The 21560-nt window shown below is 34.7% G+C and overlaps 4 protein-coding genes across 4 annotated transcripts; all 4 read left to right on the forward strand.

Annotated features, from left to right (window-relative positions):
- Window positions 1-1231: 1231 nt before the first annotated feature.
- On the forward strand, window positions 1232-4450 carry LOC120346316 (uncharacterized). The gene is made up of 3 exons (XM_039416025.2): window positions 1232-1438; window positions 2191-2429; window positions 3479-4450. The coding sequence occupies exons 1-3, from the start codon at window positions 1250-1252 to the stop codon at window positions 3525-3527; spliced, it is 477 nt and encodes a 158-aa protein (XP_039271959.2). The 5' UTR covers window positions 1232-1249; the 3' UTR covers window positions 3528-4450.
- Window positions 4451-6142: 1692 nt separating this feature from the next.
- On the forward strand, window positions 6143-9101 carry LOC120346372 (phospholipid scramblase 1-like). The gene is made up of 2 exons (XM_039416088.2): window positions 6143-6513; window positions 7381-9101. The coding sequence occupies exons 1-2, from the start codon at window positions 6164-6166 to the stop codon at window positions 7793-7795; spliced, it is 765 nt and encodes a 254-aa protein (XP_039272022.2). The 5' UTR covers window positions 6143-6163; the 3' UTR covers window positions 7796-9101.
- Window positions 9102-14015: 4914 nt separating this feature from the next.
- Window positions 14016-16683, forward strand: LOC120346048 (phospholipid scramblase 2-like). The gene is made up of 2 exons (XM_039415682.2): window positions 14016-14954; window positions 15948-16683. Exons 1-2 carry the CDS (start codon window positions 14563-14565, stop codon window positions 16360-16362), a joined length of 807 nt encoding a protein of 268 aa, XP_039271616.2. The 5' UTR covers window positions 14016-14562; the 3' UTR covers window positions 16363-16683.
- A 1752-nt stretch (window positions 16684-18435) lies between these two features.
- Window positions 18436-21546, forward strand: LOC120345789 (phospholipid scramblase 1-like). The gene is made up of 2 exons (XM_039415337.2): window positions 18436-19028; window positions 19448-21546. The coding sequence occupies exons 1-2, from the start codon at window positions 18637-18639 to the stop codon at window positions 19872-19874; spliced, it is 819 nt and encodes a 272-aa protein (XP_039271271.2). The 5' UTR covers window positions 18436-18636; the 3' UTR covers window positions 19875-21546.
- Window positions 21547-21560: the final 14 nt, after the last annotated feature.

Below are 21560 nucleotides of genomic sequence, written 5' to 3' on the forward strand. Positions count from 1 at the left end.
TTTATTCTCATATTTTGCGACCACCCGTGGGCAGCTACAGAAAAATTAAATATTTTTTGTACACGTTTGTCAGAGGACAGACGCCCTATTGTATTCCACCATTACCCGCGTAGACAATACACTCGCTTGTTTAAATCCTAAACCCACAATAGCCTCAGTAAACCATTAAAGTTCTCAAACGACAATATACGAAAAGCATTTGCGAAATTAAATAGGATTTTCTAGTGAATTGATCGCGATTACTGTTAGCGAATCGTTATCCGAATTGGTTTAAATAAAAGTGAAATGAAAACGAAACGTAACCCAAAGGCGCGTTTCGTTTATCAACAATTTTCAACTTCATAAATTCTTCCAAAAATGCGAATAACTTATAAATGCTGTGTAGTATTATGAATTCCCCAATAAAGCGTGTTTCAAAACTATTTCTAACAATGGAGAGAGCGCGATACTTCATTCTATGGAAGCGTGAGGTAATCGATATGAGGAAATTAAAAACTTTAGAGTCTCGCAAACTATTAGGTTCAAATGTTCTGATATAGAAGTGGAATCGCTCGTAGAAACTAGAAATATTTTTGCTGCAACAGAAATATGAAAAACGAGTATTGTCATATGAAGGAAAGATGGCAAATGATAATTAATGGTTTGAACAATCGATACATTCAACAATATAGACGAGCAAGACAAGATTTTTCACGTCTCTCCAATGACACAGGCAAGGACAAACTACTGCCTTTCAATTGAAATATGAAAGCTAAACCACGTAGGGTTGCTTTAGCAGATAATTATGTAACCAGCATGCTCCAAGCGCTTAGAAAGATCAACCATAAGTCTCCTTTTTGCGTAATCAAGACATGTTAATATGCTGAATATAATAAAAAATAAACGAATGTGTGAGAATAGATGTTGCATAAAAGAATAAAAAAAATTATGATTGTAGGTCACCATTTTCGCAAAACACATTACGATTCTGCAAAGACCAATTGACTTGTTTTAGTTCTCCTTCACACTTCATGTCTTTATATGAATAAATCTCACAGTTCTGGCCTAGAGTTCAGAGCCCAAAACGTGGCCTCGTTTATCTACCCAATTCTATAGATCAAATATCGTGTAAACGTCGATAGGTTCAGTAGGTATTAAAATGTTTTTGTTGTGTTATCTACTCGTAAAGTTTTCGGCAGACACAAAACTTTGCACTGTTTTTTTAACAATTATCACATTGTTGCACAGATACTTTGAAAACCGTAATAAAATGAGCGCAATAGGTATTTTTGGAGATTATAAATATAAGTTCAGCAACGGTCCAAAGAAACCGCCATCGCTTGAAACAGTATGGGTATCAAAGTCGCACGACCCAACGGATATGCGAAGTACGGCACCAGCACCTCGACATAAACCAATCATCAAGGAAGGATCTGTGAAAGATTTGTCACCAGAGTGGGTAAGAATTTACGAAACGTACATTCAACCATTGAGACTCTGCACTTCAGAACATATGATTGAAAATTACTGATGTGTTTTGACAATTTTATTAGCGAAAAAAGTTTTTGAGCAACATTTTGACATATATATGGTGGACTAGATATTTATCAATTATGTTATTTCTGGTTTCCGTTATCAACTATACTACTGTATCAGTTTGTCTCAACAACGATAGCTTGTTAAATTTAAATTGGTAAGAAAATAAGAAAATATAAATTCAAAATAATCTTCGATAGAAATACATCCTTCCGCATTTCAAATAGCTGTTCGGTTATGGAAAAGCTATAACTCTTATTCCATTACCTATTGTTTCTGGAGACAGTCAGAATTACTGTTTACATAAGGGTAGAAAGCAAAGCGCGAATGCATAACTTTCTTGTGCCGGTGAATCCAATTTATATATTTCAGGAAAATTTTTCTGATTGGATGGACTTAAACTGCTCGTTTCGCGCGCTGCCGCAAAAAGAGCCGTCATAGATCGAAATAGTTTGAGTAGTTTTTGGCTCCTCCGACACTTCGATCAGAGACGATTCTTTACTTCTGAGTGAATGCGCGTCACCGCTTAGAGTAAATCTTTTAAAAATGATATAGATCATTTGGCTGACCTAGGAGTGAGATATGCATTTATTTATTCGGAGAAAAAAACTTTTGCTTTGTTATTCAAATCTAATAAAATAATTAATTAGTTGAACGCCACATTTTGTTTTTTAGCTTCCTCCACATCAAAGATCTCTAAGAGAGATAAACAGAGCGAATGAAGAAAAATGTATTTATCCATCATATAGAATAACAAGGTGCGAGGATTGGTCGACGTTAAGAGAAATGTTGCCGTCGCAAGGAAGACCAGAAAGGATTGGATCTGAAAACTGGGGAACATCGATGACGGATCCACCAAGCCTGGTGCCAAATTCATCAACACGACATCCAATGATTAATAGCGCCATGTCCAGGTAAAATTTGTTGCGATTGTATATATGAATGGGTTTCAAAAGTCGGTCAGTGGGAGTAACGATACAGGTATTTGGAGGCGAGGAAACTTATTCTGGGGCGAAATTGCGAGCGATCACTGTTATTCCGGTTGCCAGAATACTCTACATTAACAAAAAAACTATTGAAATCCTACTGTCGTACTGTATTTGAAGTCGTGTGTCGGACTGGAATCGTTTTGATTGTATTAACAAACATTTTTCAAAAGTATAATTTAACGTTGTCGAACAGTTAGTTAGTTGGTCATGCGACATCAACGCGACAAGCACTTTGATCAAATTTATCGTTTGCGATTAGAAAGCAAACTCAGAGCATTGAATAGACATTTTAACTAAATCTAAATCTACTAAACCAACGGACTTAATTAGAATACTTAGTACCTGCAAACTTATTTACCATTTGAAGCTATCCTAAGTTCGTTCCACCCCACCTATAGATGTTTTACCTCTTTATCCATATTGGTTGAAATATTTCGATGTCGCAAATATACGATATAACGATTAACAATTAAAAATTAGCTACATTGATGGTAATTAGTAAATTTATAGTTGGGCATTACCCTGGATACGATCCACTTTCTATTCCACATATATTAAATGGCAATTTTTGTCACCCACAAGAAACCTTTCCTTGCTTTATATTACTAGTGTACAACCCCGAATATCTAATTTTCTACCAAATACTATAAGGTTATAAAGCATAAATTATCAGCACAATGTAGCTCTTTTAGAATCTGGCTAATAGTCCCCTATGGTTGAATTTCTCAGCATAGGCCATAGAGTCGAGTGTTACCACTTATCGCCTTCAAGTATATACGAAGACGCGCGGAATCAAACAAAGTAGATGGTTGAAATTACCGCAACAATCATACAACGAAACTGTAAAATTAACAGTATTTTATTGTATGCCAACTGTCATTGCTTATACCGGTCAAAACATCTAGAGACTCTACCCCTATTATAGATTGTTCATTTGTGTCGTACATTGTTATGAACTTTGTGATCTTTTTCAGATACGTCGATGACATGAACTTAAAACACCGTCAATTTAAAATGTATTGACAACCGTTTTCAAATTACAAAAATGACTGTACAAATACATATTTATGATGATTTCTAACATATATATATATATATTATTTCACCCTTTTCATTTGATATCTTTATATTTTACATACTTGCATGAGTAGACAATAGTGATCGATTCGAGCTCCAGAATTAAATTCAATGAACATAGTAAAAAATAAACAACTCAAGATGATAAATGTTTAATCGTATTCAAACATTTTTGAGCCTTTAAATTATATGATGTATCTTGTAACGGCCTTGTATACATATGGCCATTGTGCTCACCAATAAAAAACAAACGATGCGGAATATACCAGCACGTGGATTTTGTACCGTGCCGAATAAGAATATTATTTACCAGGAGTTTCCCAAAGGCCATACTTCAAACTGAAAATCATAGCATACAGAGTTTGGCACGTCTCACTATATATACAATTGTTATACAGATAATAAAATCAGGATTTGAACTTATCCATTTTGTTGCATATTTGCTGAATAAACTGGACTTTCAAATCACATCCTGATCGGTATGTTTTCTGCCCTCGTTCTCTGAGATTATAATTTTCCTATTCAATATTGCATGAATATTTAATATCAGCATGATTTCAAAACCAGGTCATATACATGATAGTACCAACATAATTATTTGTATTTTTCACTTGAATCTTCTTCAACAGCTCGAATAGTGTTCTTAAATATTTTATTTGAGGAAGCATTGCGTTATACTGCCTTATATTATCGCTTTGACGTATTAAGAGAAGCTTGTTTTAATATGTATATATATAGTATCGTAGATGCTTATAACAACCATTGTTATTTAGGTGATATATTGTAATATGTTTCATGGAAACATGTGATGAATATCCTTCAGTTTTTCAAATGAAACTTTCAAATTGTAATAATATAAATGTAATGTATATATTGGTTCTATTTCCTAAACTCAGTAGTTTGTCAGCGTTTCCCAGCTGGAGAGGAATTTTTCCCCAGAAAGAAATTTTTGTGTTTGGGGGGGATTTTAGTTTGTATTTGGCCACGTTTCACTAATATTGTTTAGTTATTTCGAATTATTGTTTTAAATATTTATGAACACATAATAAACCATTCAAAATAAAGGAAAGTCAGAGTGCGATGAGCGCTTAAAACTAGCTAGGGATTCATTAAAGATTGAAAAAAATAACTGAAACTCAGTTTCTATGCGCGGAATAGGCTAAAGGAGGAAGGTATTGAGAAAGATTGGGCACCACTGTTCTAACCAGATTGAGTCATTTACTTGCAAGGACGCAAAATATATATTTCTGTGTTAAGCATTTTTCGATATGATGCAGTTCTATAATTACAATGAATACACACAGGAAATTTTTCAACTATTGACATGATGCAAAATGTTATGCATTCGGAAACTCCATCCCTACATTTACGTTACCGCAATGATCATCATTTATTGTGACACCTTGCATAATGAACGACACGAATTCAATAATGTTGTCACGGTACTTTCACCACTGGCTATTGTCATTATTTGTTGCGACAAACTCTATAGGCACGAAGATCACTCTGAAAACCCCGAGATGCCAAGAACAGCAGTTTGAAACAAGGATATTTTGAATACATATACGTTACAATTTAGAAAGTAAGATTCTTTAAAAAATAACAAAGTTTAACAAGTTATTTCTTGAAGATTATGGAAATTATTGAATAATGCGGGAGAGCTTGAGCTAGACCACGAGACATTATACTGTGTGTGATTCTAAAGTAAATAGGATCTTAGTGGATAACGTTAACATATTCAAAGGGCTGAAGTTGCACAATAATATTTTGACTTGAATCCCAAATTATATAAAATATATACCGAATTTTGTTCGTATACAATTCAGTGGTGAGCAAGATTTTCGAACCAAGGACCAAAAAACGTAGACTGGCGGGCCATGTAGAAGTGAAGTAAAAAGTTACATTTCATAAACAATATTTACAGTGTTACAAAAGAATAAGGGGACAACAATAACCCTCGTGCCAAAACTAAATTTATTCTCAATTGAAACAAATTGATTAGGCTATTTTTTAGCTAAAAAAATCTAAATATAGTTTTAGTTTGATTAATCTTAGACCACTGAACTATTTTTATTGAACGTAAATCTAGCTGATAGTCATTCTTTTCGTCGTGTTGTCATGAAATAATCACTCTTTCCCTAATTCGGGACGGGAGTGCTTTGGAATTTTCAGTGGGTATGATTGTTGTTGTCGCTCGATGGATATTACTTTTCTTTGTTTCTGAATTTCCTAGATAAACTACTCCGTTTATGACTTCGTGTCTATATATTTGAGGGTCGTTCTCTTGGTATGATTTATAACACCGATAAAAAGTTCAAATACAAGTCTACTGAGACCAGTGTTTCAAATCAAAACGGTTCGAGATATTGGGTTTAATGCTAACACCACTTCATCACGTACTTTTTGCGCCGAACAGAAATAATTTTGTTTTCATAAAACTCTTCAACTCTTCCCTGGTTTTCCAGTAGATGTGATAAATGTGGGAGGCCTAGTTGGGAGCGAATATATGAATTGTTTTCGGATATAAATACTTTTTATGTAAATGTGTTTTAAATAGATACAGTTTATGAATTAATAGAGCAATGGAAAATGAAAACCAGACTGGTAATCCCGCTCAGCAAACTCCTGCCGTTCCTCCTGGTCTTTGGATGGAAAAACCTCCAGCATTAGAAGGAGTTCCCCCAGGGCTAGAGTATCTGGCTCAGCTAGATCAATTATTAATTCACCAGCAAGTCGAGTTGTTGGAAGCAGTTACCGGCTTTGAAACCGAAAACAGATATGCAGTCAAAAATAGTCTTGGTCAGCAATGTTATTTTGCACGTGAAAAATCTGGTTTATGCATGAGATTATGTTGTGGAAACAAGAGAGGATTTCAAATGCATATCGCCGACAATATGGGAAATGAAGTTATTCATTTGTATCGTCAATTTAGGTGAGATATCAATTTTTAGCTTTCGTGTTTGAGTATTATTGCCTCATAATATTTTCACTGTGACATAAAAGACAAAACTTTCGCTGCACTAAGAGCGCAAACAGCAGGACGTCGGAAATGTGCGAAATTGTTTGGAACGTATAGTTGAACATCTTCGTCAGATAGACGTAAGGCAGGGGTCGGCAACCTACGGCCCGCGGGCCGCATCCGGCCCGCGGAGCAATATAATCCGGCCCGCGACGCTTCACTGAATTATAGTAACAAATTATATCTGTTTTGTCGATTATATTCTTCACGCAAAAGAATTTACGCGTAGACTAAATTATATTATAATCTAACAAGTATAAAATTCACAATTACTCGTTTAATGAGCCTATAATTTAAATATACTTTAGACAAATGGCAACAAAATGCAGAAAAGTTGATGCTAAGTGCAAATGATTTAATGGCGCAAAAAAATATTCAAATGGTCGCAAATATCAAAATGATCTGTGTGATAAAATGTGATTCATCGGTCATTCATTCGATTTTTGACTTTCTAAAAATATGTGCGGCCCGCCAATGACTTGCAACCTTTAATTTTGGCCCGCGAGCGACAAAAGGTTGCCGACCCCTGACGTAAGGGTTCGTGTATCACATGATTCATCATATCAGTCATGCGCAAAATCTGAGTTATGACGTCATTTATTAATAATCATCAAGATTTCTTGAAACAATGTGTCCCTGAAAATAATTGAAAATATTTAAAAATAACCGCCTTCTTGGGAAAAAATTCAATGTTCAACTACCAAAAATGTGACAACGAGTTGAACTAGTTGAAAAGGAAAAAAAAACAATTTTTTTTATAACTTCCAATTATTTATCTAGATGCTGCGTTGGTTGTTGTTGGTGCATTAAAGGTGACATTTGCGCGTTCATAGTTCCTGTAGAATCACCAACGGGAGTTCCGATTGGAAGAATCATTCAACTATGGTCGTCATGGAAACCAAGATTTGCAATCCAGAACGAACGAAACGAAACTGTGCTGGTCATTCAGGGTCCCTGCTGCATCTGTTCTGGACCTTGTTGCCCACAAGATGTTCCATTTGAAGTGATGACAGCTGATGAGTCTCAGTCTGTTGGGCAGATAGCCAGGCAATATGCTGGCATTGGAAAGGAGTTGTTTACCGATGCCACAAATTTTGGTATCAGCTTTCCAATGGACCTCGATATCAAGTTAAAAGCACTTCTTCTTTCTGCCACATTCTTGATTGACATGATGTTTTTTGAGAAAAATGATTAACTCTTATGTATATATATATCTTAAATTTGAGATATCTTATTCAAGAATGTGCTGAAAATTATGCAATATTTTTAATTTTAAAAGTAAAATTAATTTAATATTTCTTCGATGTGGTATCGATTTCCATGTTTTTTTCGCTTCCTAGTAAAATTTTGTCCACGACATTGTTTATATCACAATACATGGACACAGATGTCAAATGACATCATGTGCGATATTGTTTGATATTCATAATTTAAAAATGAATTCAGTAAATTTTGAAACAATTCTTTGCTGATGACAGGTTTTACAAAATTTTCATTCGCTATTTAGAAACCTATTGCAATCCTGAGTTCTCAAAGGCTAGCGAATGGATGCACCCCAGCATGCTAACTGTGAATCCTGAAAAGATTAATTATATTGTAATTTCTAGGAATGAACACGCGAGTGTTAATTTGTAGTTTGATGGTATAAACTTGAAAAAAGTAAAAGCAGCTTCTTACTTGGAACTTTAAATTGATTGTTACTTGAACTTAGTTTTCACATTGAACTACTTTCATAAAACTAGCATATGTGTTTCATTTATTACAGATTTGTTATTCATATACATACCACCACATAAAAGAATAATAATATGGGGCTATGCGGCAAAACATAATGTGAAAAACGCCTAGTGTACTGCAAAACAAAGCCATTTCAACAGCAGTTAGAAAGTACATACAACACCGTATTATTATGAATTTGAACTTCTCAAATTTATATCGATATGAAGTTGCAAAATTCATGTACCGAACGAAACAAAACTGCTCCTCAAATACATTTTTGAAGTATTTTCAAAATATAAGCTTAATCCACGACCATCACAACACAACCTATTTGTTCCAAGGTCAGATTTTACAAATGTATATACTGTCCAAGGTGCGGTTAATTGGAATGAAATTAGACAGAAAATAAAAGACTGCAGTTATGCATGCTTCTCTCGCAAACCTTTTAGAAAATATATTGATAGATACAATATACAACTGTATTTATCATTCATTCAGCATTGTATAATATTCAATTACGTATTTTTTGTTCTGTTTTAAATTATTCTCAGTGTTGCTAAGTAGCACTACTTCGTTGAGTAGGTGTTAATTTTAGTAATTTTTTTGAAAGCCTGACTCGATGACCTAACGGTCGCCTTGTTGCAGCGTCGTCATGTTGCTTTAATACCAATTTTGGATAAATATAAACGGAACGGAATAAGATAATACTACGGTACTACTGCATCACGTGATTTGAATCTTAGGTAACGTTATGGTTTGTAAATGCTGACCAGTTTTAGCTGTATAAATATAACGCTGCAACAAGTTTGCGATGCCTGATATGTTTTCAGTCAGTAGGTAGGTAAAGTAAGTAGGTGCGTGGGTGAGTAGGTAAAGAAATTTCAAGCACGCCTACCGGAAGGAGGATAACTAATTCTGCCAGCTATTTTCCCATGTACTCGTGAAAAACAGACAGTACGCCAAAGGCTTACTAAACAAATTATACGAATTTAGTAATATTACCACAAATACAATGGCAATTGTCCCTTGTAACATTATAAACTTTAACCAGAAAGGTTATTTTGGCGAGCCCTGAATATCGAAAATTGTAGTACGAAAAGGAACGATATATTTTTCATACAGAACACATGAAACTGATAGAATTTTCATTATCTTGTCGCCAACAAATACCAGCTATTTTTAGATCACGGATGACGGTACTGTTTACGAGTTGTTATAAAATCCCAGGACAAACGTAAGTGGTCCTTTTGTTTTACTGTTGAGACTTGATTATAAGAAAAGTTTTATAAACAGTTTGAAGTCCCATTGGTCGTGTTACTAAGGTGAATTTCAAGAGTTGAAATTTCGTTTCATAAAGGGCTTGACTGCCATATCGATGACATATTGTTAGAGCAGCTTGGGAGAGTTTGTGAGAGGAGTAACGTCAGCATTCTGAAGGGAGAGCATCGGCAAGTAACGTACTTATGTATGACAATTATATAATAAGATAATTATTTACACGAAAAATGAATAATATTTGCAAAATTTATTGATATATCGTGATTGAGAAGAGTAGCCTAATTCTCACTCATATATTTTGCAGCAAAACAAAAAGTGGATTCCAATTCAATCGGATGGCAACATTATTTTGACTCAATATCAGTGATTTTATTTAATATATATATTAACTTTATATTGAAGCAAAAGCAAGCCTGATTTTCATATCTCTAATCAATTTAAATTAAATCTATTCATAAAAAATGTTTTTTGTGTAAACAGTTTATAAATATACTCAGTTTAAATTGATAGAGCAAGGGAAAATAAAGTGCATCAAAAACAGTCTCGGCCAGCAATGTTATTTTGCTCACGAAGAATCTGCTTTCATCGCTGGTTGCTGTTGTGGAAACAAGAGAGAGTTCCAGATGCATATTGTTGATAATACTGGCAAAGAAGTCATTCGCGCTTATCATCAATTTGAGTGAGAAAAATTAAGGCTATGTGCTGAAGTACAATCCACAAATAATTATCCAATAAAATTATCTGTAAATTTAAAACCGACATTGGTTGTTGTTGGTGCATTGAAGTTGAAACTTGCGCGTTCATAGTACCTGTAGAATCACCACCAGGAGTTCCGATCGGAAGAATCATTCAACTGTGGTCTCCGTGGAAATCAAAGTTTGGAATCCAGAACCAACTTCATCAAACTGTGTTGGTCATTTGGAGTCCCTGTTGCATCTGTTCCGGACCTTGTTGCCCACAAGATGTTCCCTTCAAAGTGATGACAGCTGATGAGTCTCAGTCTATTGGCAGATAGCCAGGCAATATGCTGGCATTGGAAAGGAATTCCCCGTTGCAACAAATTTTGCCATCAGCTTTCCAATGGACCTTGATATTGAAACAAAAGCACTTCTGCTCTCTGCCACATTTCTGATTAAAATATTGTTTTTTGACTATAACTCATTCAAGGTATCTTAGGACACGGAGTGGACAGATGGATCGTTTTGTTTGTTATGTTGTTGCTCGCTTTTCTCTTCAAGTACTAGAAACTAGACCAATTGATTTGAAATTTTCAGTGGGTAAAGATTGTAGTTTTCGCTCTTAGGTTATTACTTTTATTCATTTTAAAAATTTCTGTGCACTCGAGATTCGTTTTTGTTAGCGATGACGTCATCAAACTTAAAAATAGCGCCCCTCGTTGCTATTCAGCCTTTGCGCAGCGATCGAGCGAAGTCGTGAACACTGTGAGTACGGTAGGCTATTGCGAAAGACTGTATAACCGCTACTACTCCGTGTCCATATATTTGAACAATGCTCTCTTGTTCAAGAATATGCTGTAAAATACGCAACATTTTTTTTAAAAAACATCTTAATATTTCTTTGATGTGGCATCGACTTCTTTTTTTTTTTTTTTTATTTCGCTTCCTAGTATAAGTTTTGTTGCCACGGTATATCTATTTCAATGGCAATGCTCAGATGGCTGTTTTATTTCAGCCAAAATATGACATTTTGAAAATCCTTGTTGCTTAGAATTCACTTTGAAAATTATATATAATTCACTGTATTACCTTGTGTTAAGTTGTATTGGTTCTGATTGCTTGTATCTATAATAATGAGGCGTAGAATGAAATTGTTTGTTTGTGGGTAGGGTTGCCAACTATGAAAAGTCTCAATAAAGGACATAGATTACCGTCATCATTTATTTTGTAACTTGCAGAAAAGAACAATATAAAACAATGAACTACAAATTCAAATTATATACAAGCTAAAAAGATATATTAAAAAATCTTCATGTATTTTTCATTTAATGTTTATTTAACATTGACCAAATCAAGCTGCATTCTGTGAACAGTTTAGTGCTTTGAATCGTATCAAATTTTTTTTGAATGAGTGCAACTTCATCAAGAAGGTTGAACATATTCAAATTAAGTTTGTCTTTTAGCTTCAAATGCTCTACAATTTTTACAAGTGTCTGATATTTTGGAGAAAGATTATCCAAAAGAGATTATTTTCCAAATGTTGAATTTTCATCAAAGTCAAATCTTTTTTCCGAATACGTTATCGCAGAGTTGAGAAATAATCTAAAATCTTAGAGACCAATTATATTCTAGTTAAAATTCTAGTTATATTCTAGTTATTGAACTAGAATTCACTTAAATCTTGGAGTGTTGCCACTTGTCATCTTCGGAAAATTAATGTAAAATATTTGAAATTGTTAATAAAATTGGTATTTCTTTGGCTATTTGAGCTGTGCCGAAGCGAAATTAAAAAGAATAATTAAAAGCTTGCAAATACATAAACGGAGGCGATTTAAGAACGAAACAATATCAAACACAGTACTATAACTATCGGGAAAAACGACATTGGAAAAAATAAAGGACAATTATCATCTTAAAAAGGACAAGGACAAAAATCTCAGATAAAGGATTGTCCTTTGAAATAAAGGACGGTTGGCAATATTTGTGGGAATCAGACATGCACAAGCATTCCTGGATCAAACCCACCGCTTATTTTGAACTTGGGATATAGAAGTCATAGTTCGGAATTCAAGTAACGTGGTGAAATTTAGCTATGTACGTATTCGTATCAGGGCTGGATCAACCATTACGTAATATACACACGTGCCCTGGGCACCAAGAGGGCACCGAAGAAAATTTCTATGGAAAAATCTTCAATGGTGTCTCGGTGGGTTCCATTACATTTGAACCCACGACAATTGCACTTGTATACTATTACACCTATGGAAATATTTTTTTACGGTTATTTGAACCCGTACTAACCCTAACCCATGGATGTTAGCACCCTCATATAGATTGAACCCGCGAATATACGGGTGCAAATGTATGGGTTCAAATGTACGGTCACAGTCTCAGTGTTACTGTTAAATACGGTAATTGACCTTAGTCATTAAAAACCCATCCTACGCGAATAAAATAAAAGTAGCGTACACAAAATAATTTTGACATTAGCTTTTATGGACCTTTCCCCCGAGCATCGACTTCCTTGTTTACTTCGTGACATTGGCCAATCAGCAAGATGCAATAAGTGACGTAACAATGCTCACTTTTCGCATCCGCTCAGACACTTTTCTCACTCAGACAGATTTTTAAGCGTGGTCGTAAACATTATCTCGTTTTCGCGTTTTTGAACCCTATTCGTTAGTTTTCAGTTGTGTTTCGGAAACTTAAATATAAATCAGATAATTCAATGATCACTCTGTCTTCCTAGAAGTTTTAATTTAATTGCAGTAATAAAGGTCCATAGTAAATGTGGTCACCAAAGTCTCAGGTGCTTAGGGCCCTTGAAAGGCATGATTTGGCTCTGATTAGTATAAATATCATAAATCCTTCACATTTGTCAATTATTAACTTGTAGAAAGCGCCTATTTGTACCACATTATCGACCACTCTATCAGCTATGGTCTATCTAATTTATGGTCTAAATATCGTACACCATTGTATTCATACCCATTATCATCTGGTTGATAGGTTTATTTACACGAAAATTAAGTGAGACCGGTGACACATACCACACTATAGAGTTTTTCTATAGAGCGGCTTCTCCGCATATTCTTGTCGAATACCCTGTAGTGTAGACTGTAGAGAGTTCTGTTTATAGTTATACGTTACTCCACCAGCACTGCATGATAGCGTCGTGTTGATATCTTCTATAATCTATATTGATATATTCATCACGCGACTCGAATCTTGGATAACGTCATATTTGTAGATGCTGACTAATTTAACCAGTGTATATGATGCGTGATATGTTTTTGGTACGTAAAGAGAATTTCAAACACGCTTATCGCAGTAAGGATAATTTATTGTGCCAGCTATTTGCTCATGTACTCATAAAAAAACAAAGAGTACACATAAACCAGAGGCTGCATCAATACATTATACAAATCCAGTAATTTTACCACAAATACAATGGCAATTGTCTTCTGTAGTATTGTAAATTTTAACTAAAACGGTAATTTTGACAAACCTGGAATGTTGAAGTTTGTGGTACGGAATGGAATCAAATAATTTTCATATGGAACACATGCTAATAGGATTTTTATCATCTTGTCGCCAGCAAATACCAACGTTTTCAGTTAATAACACTTGTTTTTTAAAGCTGAAAGGCACTGATGACGGTACTGTTCACGAGTTTTCATAAAATTCACATGACAAACGCAAGTGCATTTTATTCTATTTCAGGTGACAATTGTTGAGGCTTGATTATGAGAAGTGTGTTCAGGGACAGACAAGATAAACAGTTTGAAGTTTTATTGGATGTGTTACTAAAGTGGATTTCAAAGGGCGGAATTTGGTTTTTTAAAGGACTTGACTGCCTTAGCAATGGCATGTTGTCAGAGGAACTTTGTGGTGCTCATGGAGGAAGTCGCGTTAGCATTCCGAAAAGATAACCTATAAATCTAGCGCGTGCGCTTGATGCCGAAATTTCATTTCCCCACGGCTTCATAAAAAAAAATTTCCATCTTATTACATCAATGATAAAATTCAAATTATGAGAATTAAAGTTAATATTGTGATATCCAATGCCTATTGACCAAGAAGCAAGAAACATTCTCATTGACATTGTGCATTAAATATGAACTGATAATCAATTGTTTGACAGTAACTTCTTTTATGATCTATAACTTAAAGACAAGTTTACTGAAGTTAGGATTTTAAGTTGAAAGATTCGGAGATCTTGCGCACGTTTTTTTTTTGTATAAAAATGCCCTTTTTATAGATAGATTCAGTTAAAATTGATAAAAATATGGAATATGAAAACCAGGCCGCAGAAGAACAAGTGAAAACAGAACAACCGACTCAATATGGTAATCCTGTGCAGCAAATTCCTGGTGCTACGGTACAAGGTCTATGGATGGAAAGACCTCGAGTATTAGAAGGAGTTCCACCAGGGCTGGAGTATCTGGCTCAGCTAGATCAAATATTAATTCATCAGCAAGTAGAGATGTTTGAAGCAGTTACCGGTATTGAAACCAGGAACAAATTTGCAATTAAAAACAGTCTCGGTCAGCAGTGTTATTTTGCTTACGAAGAATCTGATTTATGCATGAGAATATGTTGTGGAAGCATGAGAGGATTCCAAATGCACATCGTCGACAATATGGGAAAGGAAGTTATTCATGCTTATCGCCAATTTAGGTGAGAAACCAATTTTGGCTGAATTTTCGTAGCCAACAGGAATTAAATAGACCTTTCGTTTGTAAAAAAAATAGTAAGAATTAGATGGGGAAACATATCGATAATTAGCTCAGCAACAACAGTCAAGTATCAGAACGATCCGTATATACATTTCGTTACAGCGAGATGGCTATGCCCAAGTAGGTGTACGGTACGCCGAGGTGTCCGATTGTCTCCCCTAGCATCGATTTCCTCGTTAATTCCCTAACAATTACAAATCAGCAATGAGTTAATTAACAATGACGTAACAATAAGAATTTATACCGCCGCTCAGACACCCCTTTCGCTCAGACAGAAAACCAAGCGTGGTTGTATACATTGCCTCTTTTTGGTAGTTTCGCGCGTTATTCTTCAGTTTTTAGTTATATTTCTATTCGTTCTATTTTCAAAAAATAGTTGCAAATCCAATAACTTGATTGCCATTGGGTCTTCCGAAGACCTTTAGTTACTATGATCAAAATGTGATACCAACACTGCGATAGACTAACTTAAAATTAGCTATCAGTACCAATAAACGGCACGTGGTTTAGTGTTTCGAATAAAAATGATAGTTTTGAACATGTTTGAGCCAATTCGTAAGAACCAACTTTCCAAAACACCCTCAAAATCAGCATTGAAAATTTTGCAATGATAAAGTATTTGGAGAATCTTTCAAGGGTCGGGGGAACATTCATAACCACCTTGGTTACAAAGTATTGTCGTCACAATTATGACATAAGCGTCTTGTATTACGTGATTCTCATTACCAATCATGCGAAAAGTCCGTGGAGTGACGTCATTTATTAAAATTAACAAAATTTCGGTAAAACAATGTGCCCAGAGAGTAAACTAAAATTTGTCAGTGATTGGTCCTCTAATTGAAAAGAGCGATTCTTCATCTAAACAACAGTAAATTTTTTTCACACAACGATCAACAAATCCACTTCGTTTCCAATAAATTATCTGTAAATTTAGATGCTGCATTGGTTGTTGTTGGTGCATTAAAGATGAAACTTGCGCATTCATCGTTCCTGTAGAATCACCAACAGGAGTTCCGATTGGAAGAATCATTCAACTGTGGTCTTCATGGAAACCAAGATTTGCAATCCAGAACGAACGAAACGAAACTGTGCTGGTCATTCAGGGTCCCTGCTGCGTCTGTTCTGGACCTTGTTGCCCACAAGATGTTCCATTTGAAGTGATGACAGCTGATGAATCTCAGTCTATTGGGCAACTAGCAAGACAATATTCTGGCATTGCAAAGGAGCTGTTTACCGATGCCACAAATTTCGGCATCAGCTTTCCAATGGACCTCGATATCAAAACAAAAGCACTTCTTCTTTCTGCTACATTTTTAATTGACATGATGTTTTTCGAGAGAAATAATTAACTTATGAGCCCGAGTTCAACTTAAATTTTATTATTCAAGAATGTAATGTCAAATATACAATATACTGTATATATTTCAATCTTAAAAACTGTTGATATTCCTCGTTATTCAATATTTTAATTGCAAAATTTAACAGGGCGTCGCCCTGGTTCTCATGGTATATTTTCAATCGGAACAAAGGTCAATTGAATAACATGATGGTCACAGGGTAAAACAGTGATTGTCGGGGTTCCGCCACTACGGTCCTGCGCTTCCGCAACATATAATATGTATATATATTGTTTGCATATAATCAAATACATATTAGACACGACAACACTTTCATCAACACCACGATCATTTTGCTTTACCAGTGGTAGTTTTTTTTTTCATACTTATTTATGGTATATATAATTCAAACAATAAAAGGTCAACTACTGCGCAGTGGTTCCTCCAGCCTTTGGAATGTTTCGTTAGAATTCCGCTCCAACACAAAGTTAAGAACCAATGGGTTAAATGTTAAAGTAATGCCGTTTGGGGACCACGCACGTATAAAATATGTAATAGGAAACGCCGAAGCTTGGAGAAGCATCGTGTGCAACTTAGTACGCTTCTTGTCTCAAAATTTTTAGGTTTACACAATGCACCCAAACTTGCAGATCAACAAAATAAACCCGAGAGTTGTATTAATTTTATCAATTATTTACAAAATATATCATGGCACCACATAATGACAATATGCTTGTTAAAGTCTGATTGTCACTTTTCTAATTATCATCTTGTAGAAGGCGTTGTTATGCTATTGTATCATAGGGATTTTAGCTTAGCTTCGGAAGGACGAATTCGATAAACTGAAATATCACGTCATTAATTGCTGTACAAAATTCTTTATATATATTCAAAATACAGACGCGAATCAAACAAGGTTCATTAAAAACAAAAAGAACTTTTCACCACGAACAATTTGTGGAGTAAAGATTAGCATTGTGGTTTAAATCTTTCTCAGTCACATCGATTCAGGACCAAACCAACATACGAAAAAGTTATAAGACATTATTTCCCGTGAATGTAGATGTAGAAAAAATCTGGCGACTGAAACGTATTTCTCTGAAACGTATATGAAATAAAGGTTTTCCACAAATAAATAGTAATGTGATGTCAATTTAGCACCAAATAAGAGAAGATAAAATATTCGACCCATACCGTATATTAGCTTGTGACAATTTTAACAAAACAGAAATTATTCGAATAGCGATCGTTAAGCCCAGACGAGCAACGAGATATATATACGTTGTTGTTTCAGGCCATCCGCAAACATTGATGATATCGTCCGATTCTAATAAAAAACCTTTAATTGTCGTATAGAAATTTGTTAGCTTCAGCCAAACAAGCCTGTTACTTTTCCTAATATTTACTCTTTTCACTCCACAAAGAATGGTTCATATATGATGACTTATCGAATTTTACCTAACGTTACCATAGACTCCATGCAGCCACATCATCACGTGAGTAGAGAATCGCCAACTTTATGATTTTAGAAAGAGATATATAGAGGGACAGTACTAGATATTTGAAACAAGTGTAGATATTTATATTCTTGTGGAAAGAATCGGCAAAGGTTTCAAATTAATTTTTGCTTCGATGGTTCCCTTTATAGCTGGTGCAAAATCGACTGTGTACACTGTCAAGAATACAGAAATATATGCAGCTTACATTGTTAATATTTAAGCAACGCCCTGTTATCAAGAAAATTGGCAGGCCCGCGGTTGATTAGAATACAAAAGAATCAGCAATTACCATAATTTTTAATATATTTGTCATTGGAAACATGACCTTAAACTTTCAGTAGTTTGAAATTATATTTGCCACCTTGGTTACAAATGTACAGCAAATTTTTCATTTGTGTTGGGACGCTTGGAGTATATTAGATAGCAGAAAAAAAACATGTTTTATTGATGATGATCAAATAGAAAATAGTTATAACATCTTCTCGAAAATGTAGAGCAAAACGATATAGACAATGAAATTTTTTAGCTATCTATTAAAGTTCCCACATATTTTGTAGGCTATAACTTAAGGTAGGCTAGGTGTTTTATTTAAAAAAAAAATTTGGAATAGCTCTCATTATTACAGTTTACAGGTATTCGATCCAAAAAAAACTCGATTTTAGGTCAGGTAAATTCGATACAGTAATTTTAATATTGTAATGAATTACTGTTGAATAATTTTAGTTTCTTCTGGGAATATTTGCATAATTTTTAGTCTTTTTCCAATTAGCATCTGAAAATTCATAAAATGGAATATAAATACCAAACACAAGGCGATGCGATGATGGGCCCACAGCCTACACAGTATGGATCCGGCTCCCAACCAGCAGTTATTCCTCCAGGTGCCTCTCAATGGATGGTAAGGCCGGCGGCACTCGAAGGAGTACCACCCGGACTGGAATATTTGACACAATTGGATCAGATCTTGATACATCAACAAGTCGAGCTATTTGAAGCGTTTACTGGTATTGAAACTAAAAATCGATACGCAATCAAAAACAGTCTTGGTCAGCAATGTTATTTTGCTTACGAAGAATCTGATTTATGCATGAGATTATGTTGTGGGAACATGAGGGGATTCCAAATGCATATTGTTGATAATACTGGCAAAGAAGTTATTCGCGCTTATCGTGATTTCAGGTAAGCTTTCCAAAAATGCATATCCAAAAATGTGTGCTATTAATGCTGCTGTTATTATCATACTTGTATTTGAAGTTTCACCCTGAACTGAAAAAAAAAGTTTTTATCATAATAATAGCATTACTCTTACAAGTGAACTAAATGTACAAACCTGTTTTTTTCCATACATAGTATTTTTTTACTCATGCGAAAAGTGCAAATAGTTCCAACAACGGAACGAGATAAAATTGAGAATTATTCACCGCTTAAATGTTAACTCCAATCTGCCACGAAATTTTAGTATAGGTTGAATCTTATTTTTTCAATAACTTATAAATTGACAACCAGATGAAATAAAATATTTACCAAATAAACTTCTTTCATTTGTATTATATACATGTGTTCATGGCGTTGCTTAAAAAATATGTTATCAATTTCAGATGTTGCGTTGGTTGTTGTTGGTGCATCAGTGGCGAAACATGTGCGTTTATAGTTCCTGTGGAATCTCCAACAGGGGTTCCAATTGGGAGAATAATTCAGCTCTGTTCTGCCTGGAAACCGAAATATGCAATTCAAAACGAGAGAAACGAAACGATCCTCATTATTCAAGGTCCGTGCTGTGTCTGGTCAGGACCCTGTTGTCCTCAAGATGTTCCGTTCGAAATCAAGACCGCGGACGAATCTCAGACTATTGGTCGATTGGCTAGGCAGTATGCAGGATTAGCAAAAGAGTGGTTCACTGACGCCACAAACTTTGGTATCAATTTCCCGATGAATTTGGATGTCAAAGCAAAAGCTCTTCTATTATCAGCTACTTTTCTGATTGACATGATGTTCTTCGAAAAAAAGAATAATGACAATAATTGAATTATCGTCTGCGGGTTTTTACCCTTGATTATTATTCTCACGAATGATCACATAAAATAATGTATGAATATACTTGCTGTATATAGATGATTCAACGTATCAAACACGGAAAAATGTCTCATCGGAAATTAGAATGTTTTGAGTCAGACGAACCGCACAGGGCTTTGAGTTTGAAAATAAATAAAATCACATTAAAATCGAGCAAAATATTTTCTCATATTATCTATCACTTGTGATTCATTGATTCAAAGACAGGCATACTGACAAACCTAATGTCGTTGTCGTTGACGACATGTTGAAGTTTGTTGATTTATTGGGTATTAAGTTCTAAATTTTTGTATATTTTTTAAGATCGTAAGACCTTTTCTGATAAAGAAATCATTCAATTTGATGCGAAGATGGTATTATCTCAACACACTATTGATGGAGTTAGAACTGTTTACCGAACCAGGCGTGGTTATTTAATGGACAATGATTTTATTATCAGAAATGTTTATTGGAGACATTACGGACTCTTTATTACTTTATGATTTGGCCAATTAAATGTTCAAGAGAAATTACATCAGAAAGTTTTTCTTTGAATGAATTGTTAAAATTTTAAAACTGAAATTCGTTACTAACGTTTCAACACTTACTTGTAAAATATTGTCGACGATTAATTACTTTAATTCGTAATAAACTGTGTAAAATAAGGCATTGCTGTAATTGATTACCATTGATTTACTTAGGAAGGGCATTTGAATTTTATCGTTGATAATTCTCCAGTTACACAGTTCGACCTCTGAGCGGTTAAACATGGATTTGGGTTTTGTGTTGTTCAATAACAAGAAAAGGTTTGGATAGCGTGATAAATCATTTTGTATATTTAAAAATTCGGTCCTTCATCTATAGTACTATAATTCTTTGTTGCACTAGGGATATTTGTTATTTACCTGAATCACAGGACATTCGATTTTATAAATTCTCGGTGACATTTTTTTGAATATAGAATTTCAAGTAAATGTTAAGTAAAATATTGTATCAGTTTTCGAACATATTTTCAAGTTGAACTGTACTTCTCAAACGGACACAACGAATCTAATCTTACCACCTGATTCACAGGAAATGTTATTAAAACTTAACGTGACAGTTCTTTACACAGTGACGAAATTCTTGATGCCAAGCGAAAGTCTAGACAAAAAATACATAATCAGGATGACATTGACCTCTAGCAGATTATTTAGGTGTTCTACATAATAATAATAATGAAAAACGAAATAGTAATAGAATAGTAAATGTTTTACGGAAAATATAGTCACCAAAATATAGTGATTAGTTACCACTACACATAGATTGTTTGTTGATTGGTCTGATTTGTGGATTATGACCCCAGCATTGACTGACAATGATTTTGTCTTGCGTTCGTTAACTCGAACTGTCTTCACAACAGTCGCGCAAACACAAAACCACATAAACGAAGATGAATAAATTTCTCACCTTGGTTTTACATTGTCCATCACGCCGCAGAATTGATTACTTCATCACGGTTCCGTGACACATTTTCACTGTGCTGGGTTAATCAGTTCAATGCATGTTGCATAGTTCAATGTATATTGCGCCAATGTTCGTCGCGACGCGCAAAAATAGGACACACAACATACGGGCTCAACACACGGATTTTCAATCAACCAAACAGTTCACAAAACT

The sequence above is a fragment of the Styela clava genome, chromosome 8 (genome assembly GCF_964204865.1).
Source record: "Styela clava chromosome 8, kaStyClav1.hap1.2, whole genome shotgun sequence".
In the NCBI taxonomy this organism is placed as follows: Eukaryota; Metazoa; Chordata; class Ascidiacea; order Stolidobranchia; family Styelidae; genus Styela; species Styela clava.

Coding starts and splice junctions, on each gene's coding strand:
- LOC120345789 (XM_039415337.2), top strand. CDS start 18,637: ATGGAATATAAATACCAAACACAAGGCGATGCGATGATGGGCCCACAG. Junction 19,029..19,447: donor CGCGCTTATCGTGATTTCAG/GTAAGCTTTCCA, acceptor TATCAATTTCAG/ATGTTGCGTTGGTTGTTGTT.
- LOC120346316 (XM_039416025.2), top strand. CDS start 1,250: ATGAGCGCAATAGGTATTTTTGGAGATTATAAATATAAGTTCAGCAAC. Junction 1,439..2,190: donor AAGATTTGTCACCAGAGTGG/GTAAGAATTTAC, acceptor TTTGTTTTTTAG/CTTCCTCCACATCAAAGATC. Junction 2,430..3,478: donor ATTAATAGCGCCATGTCCAG/GTAAAATTTGTT, acceptor GATCTTTTTCAG/ATACGTCGATGACATGAACT.
- LOC120346048 (XM_039415682.2), top strand. CDS start 14,563: ATGGAATATGAAAACCAGGCCGCAGAAGAACAAGTGAAAACAGAACAA. Junction 14,955..15,947: donor CATGCTTATCGCCAATTTAG/GTGAGAAACCAA, acceptor CTGTAAATTTAG/ATGCTGCATTGGTTGTTGTT.
- LOC120346372 (XM_039416088.2), top strand. CDS start 6,164: ATGGAAAATGAAAACCAGACTGGTAATCCCGCTCAGCAAACTCCTGCC. Junction 6,514..7,380: donor CATTTGTATCGTCAATTTAG/GTGAGATATCAA, acceptor TTATTTATCTAG/ATGCTGCGTTGGTTGTTGTT.